The 22,618-nt window shown below is 37.5% G+C and overlaps 1 protein-coding gene across 1 annotated transcript in view; it reads left to right on the top strand.

Moving 5' to 3' along the window:
- ntng1b (netrin g1b) overlaps positions 1 to 22,618 on the top strand; it is a 52,018-nt gene that overhangs the window by 7,740 nt on the left and 21,660 nt on the right. Inside the window, exon 3 of the mRNA XM_079452838.1 lies at positions 15,728 to 16,371. Coding sequence (XP_079308964.1) covers positions 15,728 to 16,371 — 644 coding nt within the window. The remainder of the gene's footprint in view (positions 1 to 15,727; positions 16,372 to 22,618) is intronic.

Raw genomic sequence — 22,618 nt, 5'->3', positions numbered from 1 at the left:
CTAAACGCGGACCAAGTCGGATCAACTGAGCAAAACACAAACAGCATAAACAAGAGAAATAAAACAAACAGTGAAGCGTCCCAACGGTTTTATACTAAATATCAGCACTGCTGGAATGCCACTTGACCAATTAGATTATTAAACTGTTAAACAGTTTGATATTTAGGCTACAAGATAAATATTTTCTGCAACGCTAGATCCTGCAATTAATAAAGCAGGTTTAGCATAACACATTCATCTTGTTCATTAAAACAAAGTGCTCAATTACTCTCCATCCATTTTAATTGCTTTGGGGCGGGGCCATTAATACAAAGATGCTCTAGCAAGATTTTAAAAGATCAATTACAACTACAAAAGCGGGACGAGTATGTAAGAGACACTAGTATTTGTTAATATACATAATTTCAAGGAATGTAAAAAAAAGGCATTACAAAAAAAAATTTGCATTACAAAAACAAATTTCTTTTAAGGTCAATAACTTTTTTTAATTTTAAAAGTTATGAAGATGACAACAGCTGTTTTGGAAGCTGCACATCAGTGCATACATAAGCATTGTTATTTTACCTTCTTAATGATAAATTATTTTAGGAAGGTTGTCAATTAACTACTACACTAAAACTAAACTTCACTAGATGTCTGTCCAACACAAAACAATATTGGGCTTTTATCACTTTGGTTCAGGAATCAAAAGTGAGTCAATACGGCAAATTACAATACGATGTATGGCACCAAATATACCTTAGTCTGGGCTCACAACGTTTGCCACAAATTCTCACTGAGATCGACATAGTTTTTAACCCACTGGACAGACTCTATCTAAAGGTACTATATCTATGTCCATTTCTCACAAACCATGCATTCCACATTTTTTTTGTAACTAGAGATTCTATGGAACAATAAATCAATCATGACTATGTGGTATAAAACCCTAACGCCCATTGAACAGATTATTTTGACATTGTCATTTGCTTCCAGTTAAACATGTCTAAGGTCCAAAGATTCCTAGTAGATTACTGTTTATATTTTATTATTCTTATGGTGTTTGACCTGTTCTTTCAGAATGGATAAAAGTGAACAGAGGTGCCCGATCACCATGAGGTCCCCAAGCAGCTTAAGCAAGCAGATGAGGCGAGCAGCATGCACTCTAAGCTGCTCTGAGATCATCAAAATATGGACAGGCTTTTTGACAGAACTGTCTTTGTTTTGGAACGATAAGGAAAACTATTTATAGAGCCTCTTGTTTGGTGGTTCAGTTGTTGGGGATGAAATTAATTCAAAACGCTCTATGGATAATCACATCATCAAAACAAGTCCTGACAAGGTGGCTTTTGGTATGCGAAAGACTCCTATAGGCAAGGGTATGGGGTGGACCACAAAAACATGGAAAGATCCTGTCAAACTTCCTGTCAGAAATATTTTTATATGTCATTTTTCTGAGGATAAAATATCATTGTGCAGGGACATTTAACCTTCCAGAAGTTTAATTTCTCAGTGGATATACCGAATATGCAAGTAAAAAATGAATAATGCAGAGAGTATAAAGAGGAATTATAGAGTTCAAGACCAGTAATCCTATTGTGAATGTGCTGACTGCTGAGATGAAGTGATGGAGAATGACAGTGAGACTTGCTTTTTCAAAAGTAATGAATGTACATATGGGATTTAATGGAATTTTGAATTGCATTATACAAACATTATAATAATGTGGAATTAACCTTTCATAAAATTTCTATATAAAATAATCAACAGTAACTTATTAAACTTCAATGCTTGCACTGTGCCTAGACGTGACATCGCAACACATTAGCAAAGGTTTTTGTTTGCTTGTAAGTTTCTCCACACCAGCTGCGCCGATAATACGCGACAAGCTACAATGGATTCTACATACTTTTTTCTTTTTTTTGTCATGTGACATGTCCAACTGGTGTGGTGTGGCATTAAAAAAGAAAGGTAAATAGTGGTTTTGAAATCTGAACATATGTCAATCTACTGTATAATGAGAGTGAAGGAAAACCAGATTTGGGTGATTAAAGATATCTAGCAACATTTTCCAAATTCAATCACTACTCACTCTTTTCATTTAATGTTATTTGCTGCTATGGAAATACCAACCACACATAAATTACCACAAAGCAACTTATCAGTCTCAATTCCCTAAAAAGCTTGAGCCAAGATCCGGCAAATAAATTAATGAAACTAAGGGCTTTTGGCAATCCAGCACAAACTGTCTGCCAGCCGTGTGCTCCAGACGGCAAGGGATTCCTTACAGAGTCTGGCCTGCTGGCTCTGGCACTGTGAATTTCCCATCCTCGCCTGATCTCAGTGGCTCGGCAGTCTTTGAGGCAGGGGCCTGATGAGCATTTGTCGGACTAGCAACCGAGAGAGAGACTGAAGGGATCACAGAGGTCTCAGATGGTGAAAGGGTTTTCGCTCATACAGAAGCTGCAAAACCGCTTGTGTTTGGACAGTTGCTAGAGAGATAGTTTATGGGTAATATACTTCATAAAGTGCAATAGCTATAAACATTGTTGTTCTTTGTAAAACTATGAGTGATTCTGTATTGTCCCCTTGAGGCTCCGGAAAGGACTTGTCAGCCTGAGGTGTTTTATTGCAGGTCCAAGGAAGCTCTGCCTGCTTGTTTAAGTGGCTGAGGAGAGGAGCTGGCAGTGGCCTGTGTAAGTTTTGGCACTGGAGGGGGACAGCTGCCCCAGACTGAAAAAGCCAAGCTTAATGTGGTCAGAGAACATCAGTATAAGAGTGAGAAATGTAAAATCTGTTCCAGCTTCAGAGAAGGCCAAGAAGAGATAAAACAGAAAACAAATTTTAAAGTACATTTTTGCTTAAACACATAACTTAAAGGTGCACTCAGTATTATTATGGTTATGTTGCACAAGTAAAAGTTCAAGTTAGCACATCCGAAACTTCTTAGCCAGGCGCATACTGTTGTTCTCCCTTAATTCAATTAAAAGTGGCACTATGTGGCCAATGTAGAGTAGCAAGCGTTTTATAGACCTCTTTGGATGATGTAAACAATGATGCTGTTCCAGAAGTTTATGTTACGAAAACGTTTGAACAAAATACAACCAACAAAATATGTAACATTTAAAAATATGAATAAAAATAAATAAAAACTGAAACCGGATGTGCTTTGGACCAGTGTTTGGATCTTGCAAAGTGGTCTATATTTAGTACCCTTTGGCACAAATGCATGCAACCAATGCCAAAGTCCAGATATTTCCACATGGTTTCCATTTAAAGATGCCAAGAAAGGACAATCAAGACTTGAAATGTAATTCTGACCTGAAAACTTCTCCAATTGGAATTATACTGAAAACACGTGGCTAGATGTCCCTCCACCTAATCCACATTCAAAGAAATCCCATTTCAAAAGGATTGTTTAGACAAATATTTCCTAGTAAATGTATGGAAAAAGCAAAAAATATGAGCATAACATTGCAAGTGTATTACAGTTCAAGCATTACCTGTTTGATTGAGGGAGGTGTTGAAATTTTCATAATTGCAATAAGAAACAGATGGCGTAGGGTTGGTAAAAAATAACATGGAATATTCCTTTGGGCAGTAATACAAGGCGGTGACAGCTTTGCAATTCGTAATATATAATAATTGGAGTCTAAAAAAAGGATTTTTCCCAAATCTATTAGTATCTTCAGCTGCTGTTGTGAGATGTGTGAAATCGGTTATATTTGGGATAGATTAGAATTTGTGAAGGTGAAAAATGAAATACATTAGATAAATACAGTAAAAGACAGCTTCTTGAGAAACGAAAGTCAAAAGGGTTTAGAAATATGAGCGACAATGGGGTAACTGTTATCACTAATATTTCAATTTAGGACATTTGATGATTGGAATAAATTATAAATATTGGAATAATAATATTGCACAAGAATGGAGGCTTGTTTCAAATAAACCTAAAAAAATTTAAACAAAACGAAAAAATTAAAACATGTTTCTTTAGTTAGTTTCTCTTCTCAAAATTATTTTAATTACTCATTGTATCTTAAAATACACCTAGTGATTTTTGATCTGAGCCTAACATTTATGGGAACTTTTTAGTTTTAGCAGTAATATTGAGGAATTGACTTCATAAAAAAAGAATCCCAGTAGATGTAAAGTTTCAACATTTATTACAAAGCCAATATGTTTAATCAAAGGCCGTCCCGGCAAACATTCACAGAGTTCTTGGCTGATCCTCGAATATTCAGTGACCACAGAGCCGCCTCTTCTTTATCTCTGTAACTCAAATACCAATATTAAACAGAATGCAAAGTAAGAAAGCTTGAAGTCATCTTCCAATTCTTCACTAGTACAGCTGAGCTGATGAGAAAAGCAGCTCATTAATCATGCTATGAAGTTTCCATGAATAACCCTACAGTAAAGGGGCAATCAGTAATACATGAATAGTCAGATGGTTAATCAGCCCGAGTCTGTTGTATAATCCTCTTCATAAGTATAACATCTTTAAATTGTTAGTGAGGGTCACTTGTTTCACAGAACCTATCTGACTATCTGAGTTTTACCATTTTGGTATCTATTTAGCCGATTTCTTGGTCTGGCGATAGCACTTTTACCATAGCTTAGCATAGCTCATTGAATCCAATTAGACCAGTAGCATCGCGTTCAAAAATGAGTAGGCCTACAGAAGAATCAGGTTTTAAATATGAAATATATCTAAACACTTTGGTCATTTTTTAACGCAATGCTACTGGTCTAATTGGATACTAGTCTAGCTAGACTTTTCATTTAAAAGACAAACACCAAGAAATAAGAAAATGACCTGGTCACATCTAAGAAATTCAGCTTGATTTTACGCATTGAATATTTGATTTGCCTTGGTGTAATCGGTAATAGTGCGTGAAACTGTAGTATGACAATAAAATGTATTTACCTTTACACCACATGCAATAAAAAGTTAGTACATCTCAAGACATTATAATTCAGTCAAGCAGTGACTAAATATCTTTTTCATACACATATATACTTTAGCTGAAGGCATACTATGTGCATTGACACTCTAAATAGCATTTTCTTTTCAACTTTCACCTACCACCAATGGTTTGGTAAGATTTCACAGTGTTATTTAATTAACACTGCATATAGGAATGTATTGTGTGTCTGATATTTGACCTGTGTTTTGACATCCATAACCTTTTATGTTTTACTTATAGTCAATGTTTTCTTGTACAGCTGCTTTGTAACAATGAAAATTGTGAATAGCGCTATATAAATAAAGCTGACTTGACTTGTTAAAAGTGGTTTTAAGAAAAACTGATATGTACAGTATAGCTACTCACACATGTAGTCAATAATTTAAATATTAATGCAAATCTCTACATGAAATATAGGAAAAAACTACAGGACAGTGGGTTGCACCATAACGGATTATATCAAATGCAGAAAACAAATAAAAAGGAAATGAGTTTGTAAGCTTAATCCATGTGCTTTGCATACAGAGTGATGGGAAGAGCCGGTTATGGAATTCTGACAGCTCGTTGCATTAAACTCCATCTCAAACCCCCTCTGGATAATGAAGCTGTGATAAGTTTCCCCCAGCTGGACCAAAGCCCATGGGATAGATAATGAGACCAGTTGTTAATTAATGTGGAGTTCTCCTGGTCTCTGTATGTTCTGTGAATCCTAACTAGACTGAAGCTTTACAACATGATGCACTTGAATTTGAAGGAATTTACCTTTTTAGATGCCAAAGTATGGCAGCCATTGCTTATTTGCTATATTGTCTGTGTCGCCTTGGTATTATGAGTTTCTATATTATAAGGTTCTATCTGGATTCGGAGCAGTTTTGAGATATTGAACTTCAAAGTTTTTGCATTACATTTGACTTTGTCGATTTAACCTTTTCTAAAAATGTCCAGATTGTCACAGAATAAGAACATGAATTAGAATATGTGATTGACATAAGTGGAACCTAATTTCAAGGCAACGATATGTCAAAATGAGTCATAACAATTACTTTTGACCCCTTAAAGTAGGAATGGACAGACCACAGGGAAGACTTTTGTACATAAAAATAGTAACTTAAATATTGATTTAATATTTTTTGCTATCAACACCTACTCAATATGTCCTTATTTTTCACACTCACTATTAGTGTTTAGTGGTGATGTAAGGAAAACCTTTTGCGGGTCCAAAGCATCTTTTAATTTAAAGCGGAGCTACAGCTTAAATATTTAATCGAAAACTTTATTAACTACTAACCAAGTCACCAGGCTCACAGAATCTCCGACATAAATATTTATTTAACATAATTCATAATTAAATTATGAAAAATAAATTGCTGACTGGCCATGTGTCATTTTGTTATGAAGATAAAGGTTAGGATCGTGGTTTTCTGATTTTATAGCTCGCCATGAGCGTATATTAGCAATTCAAGTTGTTTGCCTATAGCATCATATTGAGAGTTTGGAACCGGAAACAGTACATGACCTTCCATATGTGGTGGTGTGTAATGTCAGGCATAACGAGTGGATCGTTTTTGGAATTGCATCCCCCACTCTCATTGAAAAAGATTTGTCTCCTTGCAGGTAACTTACCAAGGGGGTGGGGTGCCATGCCATAATGCATCACGCCCTATCTTGCATGTTGCAGTGGCCCCGCCATATTTGGAGGATCATACTCCACTGCTATTCTTGTTTTAATATGTACCATTACTTGTTTTGTTTGATATATGGAGAAATTGAAAGTGAAAGCACCATGGGCTTTCCTGAATGACTCAGCGTAATGCAATTGCAGTTTTAACACAGCAAGACTGACCTACCATAGTTATATTTCCTAATCAAACAAGAAAACAAAACACTGCATTGAACGGACTAGCAGCGATCCTCCCAATATTCATCATGGAGTGACGTATCTTCACATTCTCTCTACAACACAGCATGCCAAAAACATAAACTCGGCTATAGACACACTTTGTCACGCACTCATCGCATTTGTTTACTCGCAGCTCGCTTCAGGTATATTATGTCGAGGTCTGACGTTTGACTGATAATTTATATAGTGCGATAAATAAACATGCCCACAGAGCCCGCAGTGGGGCCAACCGGGAATGTCACGGTAGTCCTAAAGGCCAGTACATGCCTGGACAGCAGTCAATATAAGTTATATGGTGGGAGTGTGCTCACCTGTGTGCCGGGCGGAACTCTGCCGTGCACGCTACAGAGAGCAAAGGAGAACTGCCATGTAAAGACAGAAACATGCCGTGTAAATAAGATTAATAACAACAAGGGGATCTAGTTTAATAAAAACTCAAAAACTGTAGACCTGTTCTATACGAAAGGTAACATTAATTGACTTCTGTTGTGATCTGGCACTATAAAGAAAAGAAAATTAACTTGACCTTCAAGGTGGCAAGGGTTGCCGTTGGAGGGGCGCCCCCCCCCCTAATATGATGACAGGGGTAACACTGATTGCTTATATGTTGCTCTGCATATATGAGGGTTTTCCAAACTTTCAAACACCAAAAAGGTAAACCTTTTGTGAGGTACCCCTTACCTAATAGATTTATAGATTTTTCAACTGTAAAAAATATTTTTAGTTTAAATGTATTTGTCCTGTAGCAACATTTTCGAACAAGTTTTTGCTTCAAACTGTATGCTATAATGTTGCATGTGTAGTTGCCCCAAGTTTTTCATTTCCTTAGGGTTTTACAAATTAAACTTGAAAAAATTTATTTGACAAACACTTCGGAAATCAAGTGTCCGAAAACTGTTGCACTCTTAGCACCATTTACATTTAGTCATTTAGCAGATGCTTTTATCCAAAGCGACTTACAAAGAGTTCAGGGAACAATAAGCGATATGTCATACAAATAATGACATACACCATGACTGAGCGAATCTATAATTTCTTCCACGCAGTATCTGTGTTGTGTTTTCTGTGTGATCCAATGCTACATATCTTTTATACGCCGTAGACATGCAGGGATTTACCCGGCCCAGGTTCTTATCATAATGTGTTCATGTTACAGCCAATGAAGTGATTTCCACATATCCTATCGGCAATCTGTCAGGCCCATGCCGCCGACCTTTTTCAGCAGCATGTGCAGATCTCACTGGCTTGAGAGCGCACCGCTGTTTTGCCTTATTTCTTCCATGGTCAGTGGGGGTAAGTCCTGTTCTGCAGTAAAGCACCTCGATGACTATGGACCATTAAAGCGCTATTGAGTTTCTGTCAAATCGCCAGCACCCACAATCCCTCACTGTCCCACCTCTCGGCCCACTTCATTATCAGGGCCCTGCAGCCAGCACAGCTCAACATCGCCAGAGATATAGCTAAGATTACCATACCTTGACAGAATCTGCTTTAGTTTCGACCATGTAAAGCTTGTGTGAGACCGGATGTGATGTATCCCTGTGATTTTGGGGCTAACCCGTAACCCTACATCAATATAAGCTTAAGCAATTTGGTTCTTCTGGGAGAGATTGGCAACCCAATCTCATATAGTAGCTCGTGAAAACCCTTGTAGTAATTGAAAAAAGACTCTTCGAAATGGAGAATCAAGCAGACAGATTGAATTTTTCCCATAGTGGATGGGAGCGAAAGAAATCTCAAAGAGTGTGCTGACCTGGTGGGGTAACAAAAACAGAGTCATAAATAACAGGCCTACCTTTTAAAAACACCAGCATGAGATGCTGAACTGGTGACCCTATCGGGCTTCTTATCTCACTTAACCAGCAAGCCTCTGTCAACCAGCTTCAACAAAACTACATCATGGTTAACCAGCTGAGGTTCATCCCAGCATGAACTATTCTGGTCTAATGCATATTTTTACTGTATTTACTGCATTATAGAACTCAATACCAACACAACACAAAGACTCATTCACATTTAAAGAAACTGAATTGCTTGGGAAATATGAACACCCTTCCTTCATAAATTCTAGAAGCACCACATCCTGTGTTTGTCTAGGCAGGATGAGATTAATATGGCAGATTAATCAGACATGACGCTGAAGCCAGACCTCCTCAGGCTCTCCCTTGATCTAGAGTCTAAACGGTGAATCTGCATTACAGCACTCCCATATATCATCTGAACCACTTCAGTTTTGCTACTTGGTTTAGCTGACAGGATGTATTACGGATAGGTTTGGGTAAAAGAACAAAGACCAAAAAAAAGATGCATTTTTTTCATTAAATATGTTATTTTAATAAGTACGTTTAGTTATATACTGTAGCAATTTTTACAATTCACAATTGTAAAACACACTTACATAAAACCCTACTGTAGTGTTATAAATATCTAAAAGACCGATCCTGTTTTTAGTTGAAAATGAAAAGGTTTAATTTTTTTAGAGATTTATTAAATGAGGATACAGGCATCGATTCTGTGCATGTAAGGAATGGGAAAGGACTGAGTCTGTAATCTGATGAGTGATAGTCAAACATTTGTAACCCCAGCTGATTTGTGGGGCAGCTTGAACCTATTCATCAGAATCTGTTGTCACTGTGCAGTGAATTTATGTCCCTCATCCACATCCTCTGTCCCAAACCACATCAACAGAAACTCTTCCTGTCAGTCTCAACCTTCGTGTCTATCACATCTGCTGATGTGTGTGCGATAGTAAGATGATTTCTATCTGCCCTTAAAACATTTTTGAAGCATCTTCATACATATGTTTATCTTTAATGCTCAAGCATTTTGTCCAGATCTCTGAATATAATGGTCAAATGGTGTAACTGCTTAAAATGTATTTCCAATTTCATCCTGAATAGAAAAAGCTAGTTTCTGTTAAAAAAAATATGACTTTAAAATATAAAGTCAAAGAATTATAGAAGGGTTAGCTGGGGTTAAAGAGATTTATTTTCAGTAATAAGTAACATATGGTGTGATGCTGTATTGTAAATGAGTAGGGCAGTTAATGGGCACCTTTGCAGGGAAACATTGTTTGCTCCACCGGGAGGAACAGACGTCTCTGAAGGATATAAGAAGGTCAAGAAGATGAGTATTGTCTTGTATTGCTTTTAAAACATGCCACTGTGTTTTTGTCACGCTTATGGTGTATCTTTTGTGTCACTGTGTGCCCACAAATGTTTGAAAACAATATGTTATGGTTAATTAAAGGCACAGTTCCCCAAAATGAAAACTCTTCACCAGAAAATTAAATAAGATATTTTGAACATTTTCAGTAACCGAACAAACATTGAAATAATTTCTAATTAAAGGTATAGTTTAAAATTAAAACATTAAAATTCTGTCATGAAATACCCTCAAGTTGTTCCAAACCTCTATACATTTCTTTGTTTGATTAAACACAAATAAAGATATTTGGATATTTGGTTAGCAACTCACCTTTCTGTGGCACCATTGACTACTATAGTAGGGATGTGCAAAACAACAATAACACATAGCTCGTTGTCACACAGAAATAAGCAAGGGCTGATTCAGTGGGTGTGTTTGACTTTATGCGGTGCTGAGCGGAGTGTTCTTGCGGCACGATTTGAGAACACAAATCTCAGCAGTCCTTTCTCGGGGTGTGCACAAGTGGTGCTGCGCCGGCTGGTCTCACGGTGCGATTTGAGAGCATTCACGGAGCAGTCCGCTCTTGGGGTGTGTGCAAGCCAGTCTGTACACAGCACAGAGTAGAGCAAACCTGTACCGTATGTTTTACCACCGTGTCAACAAGCATTCGAGTGGTGGATGCAAAGCGATAAAAGACAATAAAAAGAATTAAGGCATTTGTCATATTGCTTCGCGCCGTATCCAGTGACAATTGTTTTTATTATAATGGATACTAAAGTAATTTGTTGCATCGCATCGTGCGATTTGTGTGCGGTGTAGACAGTGCAAGGGCTTATGTTTATAATTTGATGCTTAATGTTTGGCAACTGAGCTGTATGCTTTAAATCAGCGCAGAATTAAGAGGCATGGCGATCTGCAATGACGCAAAATAATTCCGATATGACAGTTCAGATTGAGGTGGCATTGCAAAACAACAGACCTGTATCTGATTAAGGACCATATATGGAAGTGGCCCAGATCAGATTTAAGAAGATCGAATTCCATGTGGTTTGTCCTGTTCACACTGCCATGCAGTTAACAGATCACATATGAGGATTTTGGTGGCAGTTTCAATGTAGTCTTAGACGTACTGTAGGCCTACTACATTATAAGTGAACACAACCCCTAATATACTGAATGTTTTTTTCAGTGGACGAATGAGTTTAAAATAAGTGTGTAACATGGACCATATGTTTGAGCTGTACAGTTCTGTACTATAATTCACCTCATGTTTGAAATTGTCAGCCAGTTTTTACGCTCTTGGGGCAAGTTAGGGTAATGTCATTGAACACTTTCATTGAAACTCACAAATACTCAATTAGCACAGGCTTGTATGATGAATGCCCTAACATTACCAGTTCAAACCATCGGCCCGCTCTCCCTCTCACAGTCAGACACAATATTGGATTGCCCCTGTAGCTTTTCGAGGCAGGACCTCATTAGCGACCAGTCTGACGTGACCTTTACGTTGAAGTGTCTGTGATGTGCACTTCTGTGGTGGTACTCTAATCAACAGGGATTAATAGAAAGAGGCTTTGGAAATTACTCCTGTGGTCCAGTCTTGCTGATGGAGATGTCAACTATTCTAATGCGCACCGCTGCACTGTCTCTGTCCGCCTCTCCTCATCTAACAGAGACTGTGTACGGTATGGAATACGATCCTTCAACCTTCAACATTGACCACATTATACCGAAGTGTAAATAAGAGAAAGAGAGTATTGATTGCGATGCTTTTGGTTAGAGAACAACTGAAGAAAGGCCTTACACCCTTCGTCACCATTAAGCCACTGAGTTTTAGTGGCATTAGTCGGTTTGTGTTGTGATTTGGTGGAGGAAGAGATGATCAATAGTACGGTGTGTCGCATGTGTGAAGGCAATACTCTGCTATAGTTTACCACACATTGAGAAAAAGTGATGATTCAATAACATGCACCAATAAGTAAAACTGAAGTTCACCCAAAAATGAAACCTCATTATTTACTCTTCCTCGTGTTGTTCCCAACACATACAGTATGCTGTTATTTTCAGTAACACAAAAGCTGTTGTTATAAGGGGGAATATGAGGAATATGAGCCGTTATGGATACTATGACTATAGGCGTACTTTAAAAACACAAAAATACTTAAAAAACTTGAAAGGGGAAGTTTCTTAAGATATTTATGTGACATCCAAGAGATCCTAAAAGGGCAAGCGGATGTCGCCTAAAAATCTTCATTTGTGCTCCGAAGACGCTGGAAGTTCTCTAAACATGTTTAACATGTGGATAAGTAAACTATGACACAAAGTTGATTTTTGGTCGATCTTCACCTTTATAGTTTTTAAAGTATTTTTTAAGTACTCCTATAGTTTTCCACAGTCAGGTAAGTGAATTTACAACTATCCATAACGGCTCATATTCCGCTTTAATGGGCTTAGGCCCAGGGCCCCGGGCTGAGCAATGTTGAAAAAAATGTAGGCACTGTGAGTGTCTATTTAAGTTACTGTATACTGAGAAATAGCCTAACTTGTTTGTAGAAGATATTTACGTTCTGTCCACCTGTATCTGATTGTAATAGAGAAAGAGTAAGAATGACAAAATTTGGAGTTGAGAGTGACTCCAGTGGTGTAAGATGTAAAGTCTGTATAGATTGATGCTGGAGACCCGGGTTTGATTACAGCATATGTGAAATTTGCTATTTTGCCCCTTTCCATTACATATTAGATAACAAAGACATTTCTTTTCAATAAAATTTAGAATGTATTTGAAAATTGGTAGCAACATTTTAAATTAAGTATAAAGTTAAGTCTAGGTGTAGGGCTTTATTATCTAAATTTTAATAATTTTAATAAATATAAGGATTTACACTCTGTTATTAGGTCCATTGCATAATGTTTAATGCACAACAATATTGAGGTGCAAATCGTAGCTTCCACTTATAAGTTGGCTATCAATAGCATCTATCTACTACACTTAATTCAACGAAAATACAGCTATTTTATTTGGTGTAAAGCATATCAAAGCAAGGAAGGAAGACTGGTTCAGCTTTACTAGGACTTGTGCATTTATTTACTCTCCCCCAAAGTTCAAAACCTACGCTTCTTGCGCATGCTTCTACGCTTCCACAAACATTCATAAAAATAAAGACAGTTCAATACAATCCAGTTTACTCTCTCTCAACTTTCTTCTTTTTGGCTGCTTTTCTCCTGGCTCCCGAAGCCACTCGCTGCAGTCAGGTGTGTGCTATTTGTACTTGATCCTCACCGCTCCTTTTGAAAATCTCTCTCCTGCTGCAGACTTCGCTAATCCCCGCCCCAATATCGCTAAGAAATGCTGCTATTTTCACTCAGTGTAACAGAAACTTAGTGTTAATAGCTGCTGCCAGTAACTAATTATGGAACCTGAAGTTAAATTGTTAAAATGTTTAAATCATGTTTCCAAAAGATTTAAATATAAGTCATTAGAATTTTAAAACAATAAACAAAATTATCAGACAATCAGATGATACATTTTATATAGATAAACATAAGGGAATCCTGTGGAGCTGTATTATTATTATTGGGCTATGTGCATAGTTAAAGCAGTTATATTTGTATATATTTTACATGATTTAAGATTTTGTGAGTAAGATGTAATTCTGGTGAATGAAGAGCCCCTCAAGAGGTAAAGACAAGGGGCCCCTTACAGTCTTGAAAACGATTTTATGTTCTATAAATAGTCATTCCTTCTCCATTTGTTGGGTATTGTTGCTTCTGGTTTGTACGTTTTAAATTCACAGAAATCCCACAGAGTATGTTGTCTCTTAAAAATGTGTGTCCTGTTTGTCACATTCATTACACGTTAAGTTTTACAGCGTTTTAAAGTGTATAGACTGATATTTCGGAAATGTATGGAGTCTATTATCGAGGGTTTAGTAAAATATAAACAGATGGCTCAATATATTGGTAATAAAAACATTCTCTGAGAATTTATATGTCAAGTTCAAAATGTCAATAATCCCTTACGATGAAATTGCCCTTTTACAGTTTGTTCCACACAAAGCCATTATATTACTTGGCATGATCTCATAAAGTATGAACTACTTTGATGCTGCCAAAAGTCAGTATTTCTAAAAAATGCTAAAAACCAAGCATTCGTGTTTGTAACAACACGAAGGTTAGAAAACAATGACAGAATTGTCTTTTTTTGGATGAACCATCCCGTTTATGTGGGTACACTATACCTGATCATTTTGCCCATGTTTAATTATTATATAGTCAAAAAGGTATTTGAATTTCACTCTGAATATTCCTGAACTAAACAAACGTGGGAAACAAATCTGGATCCAACAACACAGAGCAAACCATTAATGTGATGGGAGAAGCCATCACAATCTGTCGACTCCTCACCTGACAGCGATGAGATTAAATTATTATTCAAACAAAGCCAAATATTTCCAAATATTTCAATTCAGATGTTAAGCATCCTTTGTAATTGTATTCCTGGCCTGTTTCTACCTAAAACAAACCATGATTTATGAGACTGGCAGGCAATCAAACATGCATACAAGACAGAAAGCTGGAAATGAATGAACGTCTCCTCAAAGTTCATGGCTGATTGTCATTTGCGCCACGGCTCAGAGGTGTGCTGAATGTTAATGAGAGAGTTGATCTGAGAAACAGTGGCGGTGCAGGGCAGACACAGGTCCATGAAAAATGCATGGAGCTCTGTGTGTACCTCCAACTACACTCATCGGAATTCCAATCCCATTCCAACTGGCCAACAAGCAAGAATATCAATTACATTTGCAATTTGGGTGGTAGTGAGTGAGTGAGTAAGCACGGAGCTTCACATGATAACTCTCACAAGATGAACCGCTCTGAAGGCACACAATGACCATTCTGAGCGCAATACTCCACGGGCAGTTTAGGAATGAGGAGGACATCCAGCTTATTGTGTTAAATGGAGACTGAAGCTGAAAGAATGTGTTCATTATCACGATTCTCGTGGAGCATTTAACATCTTCAAATGAGAACCTATGACTCGTGTGCAATCTGCCACCATTAGCCCAGGTCAGAAATTAACCACGGTTTGGGGAAAATACACAAATGTGTGTCCAAAAAATGTCCCTTATATTCTATTGTAGAGCTAAAGTATCTAGTTATGCGTTTGGCACATCTACACTGACCTCAAGCTGTCTGAAATCTGCTCTCAGTGGTGAGTGTTGTTTAATATGTAGCTAATATGCAATTTTCGATGGAAATCAAAACTGCAAAAAAATCATGGAACAAGTTAAGAGACCATATCAAATCATTTTCGTTTTTTTCTGTGAACTAGTAACAATATTTCTCCAAATATCCGTTAAAAATATTGTTTCAATTTGCATTTATTTGCAGAATATGAAAACTGGAGAAACAGGTCAAAATAACAGAAAAGATGCAGTTTTTTTCAGACTTCAAATACTGAAAAGAAAACAAGTTTATATTTAATTTTACAGTAATATTTAGAACATATATTTAAGGTTAAGTTTTCCTCGATTTTTATGACAGTTTGTCTTGTCACCCTTCAGTCTTTCACGTTGCTGTTTGATGACTTTGTCACTCTGTAGGTTTGATTTTGTTGAAATTCAACAGACACTGGACTGAAATAGCCACAATACATCTAGAAATGCTGAGAAATTTTACATTTTGAATGGTATCTTTAAAATTAACAGATTTTCTTCCTATCTGTGTGTTGCAGGAAAACCCATATATGTGTAACAATGAATGCGATGCTGATACTGAGGAGCTAGCTCACCCCCCTGAGCTCATGTTTGACTCCGAGGGACGAAACCCCACAACGTTCTGGCAGTCTACCTCCTGGAAGAAATACCCAAAGCCCCTTCAGGTCAACATCACACTGTCCTGGAACAAAACAATAGAGCTCACAGATGACATCGTCCTCACCTTCGAGTCCGGTCGACCAGAGCAAATGGTCTTGGAGAAGTCGCTGGATTACGGCCGTACGTGGCAACCCTACCAGTTTTACGCTGCTGATTGTTTGGATGCTTTTACAATGGAGCCAAAGGCAGTGCACCAACTCACCCCGAGCTCCATGCTGGAAATCATCTGCACCGAGGCCTATTCTACAGGCTATGTGTGGAAGTACGACAAGACTGTACGCTTTGAGATCAAAGATCGCTTCGCCCTTCTTGCGGGACCTAGGCTGCACAACATGGCCTCTCTTTACGGGCAGCTGGACACCACCAAGAACCTTCGGGATTTCTTCACCCTCACTGACCTTCGCATCAGACTTCTCCGACCTGCCACTGGAGCCACAATGGTGGATGAGAACAATTTGTCTAGATACTTCTATGCCATCTCTGACATCAAAGTGCAGGGCAGGTAAGCTAATGTTTCCTTAGCTCGGAGTTGCAATTTCACTGTTTCATCACACAAAAAAACTGAACTTAACAAGGCAACAAATGCACTGAAACGCCGCAGAAAATAAATTAAGCCAGTTTCATTCTTTACAGGGAAAACCAAATAAATTGCGTTTAACATAACATTTGGCTGTGCATGCCCCTAAAACATGATTTGCATAATTCGCTTAGTGAATCAGAGGCTAAAACAACACAAATAGAAAACATTTTAGGCCATCACAATAGGTTCCTCACAAATTCCCCCCTGAGTCATAACTAACAGAACACGCCTAGGGCATTGTACAAAGGACAACTATAAAATGTCAACACTTATGAAAGAAGACTGTAAATAAATGTAAACACACACATAAATCTTACTGCCAATTTCCCCTAGCTTTTTCTTGCTCTTTACTTTTGATCAAGTATGATATCTCAACTACATTTTCTTTTAGTAACTACAAAAAAGAAAAATCAGTTCAACCAACTTGAAACAACTGGACAACAAGCAAATGTATGAGTTCTCTTAACTATGGATTAGTTAACCCCCAATATTAAGTTTTCTGATCAAAGCAGCTTGTGTTGAATCCACTTTCAGGGATTTTTTTATAAATTTGATTCAAAACCGAACTAAATATGCCACAATGCATGCTGGGAACTTTTCTGTTTGTTGTGCTTACATAATCTTGGACAAAAGCTTGAGTATCTGAGTCCATATTGGCTCCTTTTTTTGTAGAAGGAGCCAATATACTATTTTGTGTGTACTGAACAAAAAAATTTTCCACAGCATTTTGCTGACAAATATTTGTTGACTACACACAAAATTATGTTGGCTCCTTCTACAAAAAAATATTTGTTCAAGTGGCTAAATTGTTAGCTGAAAATATTCAAGATTTTTTACATTGCAACGCCCAAACGTCCCCTCTCAAAACCAGCGTTTTTTCGAAGGGCTCCACATGGAGTCAAGACAGGACATGCATAATAAGTGGCCACCCATTTTCTACTCTAAAATTAGAAGTCAAGCTGGATAGAGGGAAACGGCGATGGCAATAAAGAATAAAATGAACCTCCACGGTCTCATTCAGCTTTGCGAATAAAGGAAAAAGGGAAAGCATGACTTCGAGTATCTTCACAAGTCGAAATGACGGCACAATAGAAACAAAAACTCAACAGCTGTTCTCCAAATTGGGCCGGAATGGCTCATAAGCAGTTGGTTTATGTGAGAATAACTTGGTTCATAATGATGCGTGTGATAGGTCCCCTGTGAATCTAAATGCACGGCTCTGAATGAGGATTCACAGGACTGCAGTGGTAGATTAGGGCAATTAGACAGATATCTAATTGGAAAGAGACTAATCTTCTAATTAAGACCATTTACTGCTGATTAAATAATAACCACTGGGGACACATCACCATGCGAGTGTGCCTGTTGGGTGACATTAATATGACTTTGCATCTGCAATGAATGCTGAAGATATTTCATGTTGATGGCAGCACGAGGGGTTCAATTCTTTATGTTGTACAGCTCGAGTTGAAAGGCGGGGTGTCCCATTTACGAATTACGCTTGTTTGGACAAAGTCGGGCCGAAAACAAAACAACCTTGTAGCCAATCAGCAGAAAGGTGCACAGGACGGACATTAGTCGAGCCGAGTGCTGACAAAAGCGAAAGATGGGAGTAGGTGGGTGTTTGTTTTGACGATTTGAATATCACCATGGCTAAGAGAAATCAGACACCCCGCCTTCAACATGCATGAAGACTTTTTTTGTTTAAAGACACATTTATAGAATGCTTGTCAGAGATTGTTTGCTAATTAAGTCATTAGCATGTTTTCACACACATTATTAGCTATGTTTTCGTGTGCATTTTGAAGAATCACATCAGAAACAAGTAAATATTTTTACAAAAATGTGTTATGCTCTGTCAAGGTGGTTCTTGACATGCGCGAAAAATTGTTCATGTGAATTATAGGAGATGGAAACACATTTGCTGAATAAGTCTGACGTAGCGAACATTAAACAAACTAAAATGCTTTTGAAACGGATGACTTTGAATATATAATGAAAAAAGGGCAGCCTATAAGAATACAGAATAGATGGGATCTCAATTTTATTTAAAAACATTTCAGCGAAACTCTGAGAAGCTGTTTGATAAAATGGCAAGAAAAGATTTCGGCAAATTAAAGGCAAAAGATGACTACGCTAAAGATGTATTATTTTTCTGACAATGTGAAAAAAATATGAATAAGTAACGTCAGACAGTATCGTAAAACGTTTGATCAGTAGTAGATGTGTGAACAAACAATTTACAAATAGCATCAAGCACCTTGAATATAACTGTCTGAAAACGGCTATGGAAATAAAAGACTATCTATAAGGCTTACAAACAAAATAAGAAAATGCTTCAAATTTGCCAGCTAGTATTTCTCAATGCCAACAGTTGCATTGACAGCACAGAGCGTCAACAAAACAATATCACAAAAATCCGTGCAATTCGGGACTACTTTTAACACTTTTTATAAATCACAAATGAAAGTATGTGGCAGCTGAGGGTGATTTTTTACTATGAATGCTCGATCAATCAACTTTGAGCAGGCGATGAATTATAAATACGTTTGTGGAAAATTGATTGAGCCTATGATCTAAAGTGAGTTTTTCAGAGCACCTCTGCCTCAGTTTTGAAAAGCAAAATAGAGCAAAGAGGAGATAAGTGACTGCTCTGGGTCTTTAATGAAGGCGTGCGGGCTGCTGTTGTTTAGCTTTGATGTGTTGAGAGGCTGGCAGAAGAGGAAGGTATGCAGGGTGGAGCTCTTAATGTTGGCAAGTTCTCATAAACTACTACATGCGCACAGACTAGTCTGATTGAACCTCACAGGAATTGTGGGTTCATTATAAGCAGCAATTGAGTTATCATAACTCAAATATATGCGTCTCTGTTTCCAAAAAATAAGACCATAAATGTGTTGCATTAGTTAAAATTTATTGGAAAAGTCCTATAAAAACGTGAAATGTAGACTAGCTGTGTTTTCTCCTTGCATTGTTAAAAGTAAATAATCACATAATTCAATTTACTTATTTTGGTAAGGAGTTTGTAAAAAATAATAAGTAAGGAAAAGTTTTGTTAAGGATTCAGCAAGTTTTCAATCTCAGGTTTCTACCTCTCTGCAGTGACCCTATTTTGCCATTTATTAGTTCTTTAGGCAAATCAAGGTACCTCCATCAGTACCTTCAATATCGTATGCTGCCTGTGGGTTTTCCATTTAATTTACTCCCAGAAATCTCTGACAAAGGGAAGAATATTACACAGGGGCTCTTTTGACCGAGGCTATGTAGTTATTCACTTGGATGGTGTTAGTAGTTTTGAGGGAAGCAATGACAATCTTTTCAGTCTCTGAAGTTCCCTGGCTGCACACAGATGAGAGGCATCACAATAAAATGCCTTTTCCTTTTTTACACTTTCCTATAATAGTGAGAGGCATAACACTGGACCTTCAGCAGATACGATCAGCATTGTCCAGAAAAATTGCGTACTTATGATTCTTCTTGCATAACCGGATCTGCATAACATTGCCATGATATACAAGGGTTACAAAATGTTATATAAATATATGTTCTTCATTTGAAATCAAAACAGGAGAGTGAAATAGCAGACATTTCTTTAAATTGTCATTTTTTCATATTGTTAATGACACTTGTCGTGCGGTCAAATAGAAAACATGAACTGACCCCCAAATCTCCTGACATAGCTCTCCACTTTTAAGACCTTCTCACATTTAATAAAATATATTTTTAGCCCATTGCATTTTTCCAGCTCAATTTAAATATGCATGATCTGAGGAGAAGATTATTCAGATGAAACGCTCCAAAGGAAGATTCTCTGAGAAAAAGCTGCACCACTTTGGCTGTTTTTAGTCCCATCTGACTCTCACGTTGTATTACTAAAATAAGTGTTTCGCACGTCAAAGAGTGCCAAATTTGTTGATGATTTGAAAGCCTAGCAGTTGAATCCTTCCGTTTATTCCTATTTTCAGTCATGTGATTTATATTTCCTGTTCTCACACTGATACATGGTCATGGCAGCCAAGATGAAATGCTGCATAAAATAACAACATTTTACAATTTAATTTAATAAAGCATTAATTATTTTAATAGTGTAATTTTATTGAATATTTCCGATCGTCTGATATAACTGGATAAGAATGATCTACATTACATGTTCCCCATTCCAATAAGTGCTATTGTTTAAGTACCACAATTTCACCGCTGGCACTCCACAGTTGGCTGCCAAGTTGTGTGATTTTGCCTGAGTAAAAAACAACAATAATATAAAAAATACGAAAGAAATGAAATATTACACTTGGCTTAATTAAAGTATATCTGAAAAATTAGCAATATAACTTGAGATTTGTCAAACTTCATAAAGTAATGTGGTGTTCGCCTGAGATTTGATTTAGCAAGTCAAACTAAAGGCTGAGCTTCTCAACACACATCTCTCAGTTTGTCTCATCTGCCCATGTTTCATGCCAGTCATTCTTGATTCACAACTAAGATGTTTAATTAGGCCTAATGAGAAGCTTTGCTGCAGTCATCAATAATAAACAGGAATATTAACTCAATATAAACTCTCCCTGGAGGTACTGCAGTAAACTTGAATATCAACACATACAGCACTCTGAAAAATAACACTGCATTATTCATTGATCCCAGCTGCTTTGGAGCCAACATTATGCCACCGAGTTTTTTTAATAACAAAATCTAAGTGAACATAAATTCAGACCCATCCGCTGTGACTGAAAAACTGCCAAAAAACAGTCATGCTGTTGTTTCGAAATGTCCTTTTTGGTTCTATTTCAGCCATTTACTAAACAATTGATAAGAATTTGTTCCAACACTAAACGTATCAATAATCACATCATTTCTTTACATACTTCCATATACGCCATGTCCCCACTTCACTGTTTATCCGAGCAGCTTTGAAGATAAGATAAGAGGTTATGTTTGATCAAAGCACCGATGTGGCAGATCCCTTATTAGCATAATTTTCAGGCAGATCAGTGTAAACGCTCCATAATAGACTCTGTCGTTGAAACAATTTGCAGGCGTAGCTCCCAGCAAAGCCAACTACGTAGAGTGCCACAAATTCAAATCGGATTTGGTTGCAGTGGAATAATCGAAACAGTCGAATTACGTTTTGATGAATTCCTAATATTTCTGCAGAAATCTGGAGAGCCCCTCCGGGGTCGACAGCATTTTGAGGTGAGACACAAACAGTTTGCCTGAGATGTATTACATTCCGCCTGGATGACAGAAGAAATTGGCCACCCTGAGTTAGTCAGTCCTAATACGGTTCCTTCAACAGAATAGCAATAGTGAATAATGTGGCCGTCACTTGAGAGGGTCATTTTAAAAGTTTTATAATACCGAAGGCACAGGGCATGTCAAAAGGCAATTGTGACGCTTCCGCATTGCTGCTTAATGCAAATAGTAATAAAGGAATAACACTGACTTGGCCTGAAGTATTACACCCGCGATGATCTTATGGTGGGTGACATAGAGGCGTAGAAGGCGATCTAGTACACTAACATCACAAAGAGTCTAATACATCAGAACAAGGTCAGTGCTTGTTTTAAATTTGCTCTACTTTCACAATTATTTTCCCACTAATCCTCACTTGCCTACTCTGTGTTCCCCTTTAGAAAAAAAGACAGCTCTCTTAGATGTCATCATTTACTCACCCACTTGTCATTTCAAACCTGTATGAATTTCTTTCTTCTGCAATACAGATTTGAACATACAATAAGATATTTTAAAGAATGTTGGTAACCACACAGAGATGGGACTCATTCACTTGCATTGGTTTTGTGTCCGTGCAAAAGAAGTGAATGGGTACCGCTGTTGTTCGGTTTCATTGTTTTGGGTGAACTATCCTTTTACAATGAATTCAAGTATCAAGTCATAAAGAGCAAAAAATATTGAGTTATTTTCTCTCCTCACTGAAATAGTTCCTCAACAAAAAGTGTGGGTCAGATCAACTAAGCAGATTCCACAGTAACTACCTTGGTTGACACACAAAAGCAGGTAAACCTTGAGCTGGAGTTGTGAAGTTCAGGAAGATGGACAGGTTAGGGGTTCTTTCGCCTTTGTGATGAGATGGCTGTCAGACTTCTCTGCGGCTCCACTATAGTTTTCCTTCTGAGCTTTACTTTCTTCTGCTTCGAACTACAAAGACATCTGA

The sequence above is a fragment of the Barbatula barbatula genome (assembly GCF_947034865.1).
Source record: "Barbatula barbatula genome assembly, chromosome: 3".
Lineage (NCBI taxonomy): Eukaryota > Metazoa > Chordata > Actinopteri > Cypriniformes > Nemacheilidae > Barbatula > Barbatula barbatula.
Note: the sequence above shows the minus strand (reverse complement) of the source record. Positions and strands in the feature narration are given on the sequence as shown.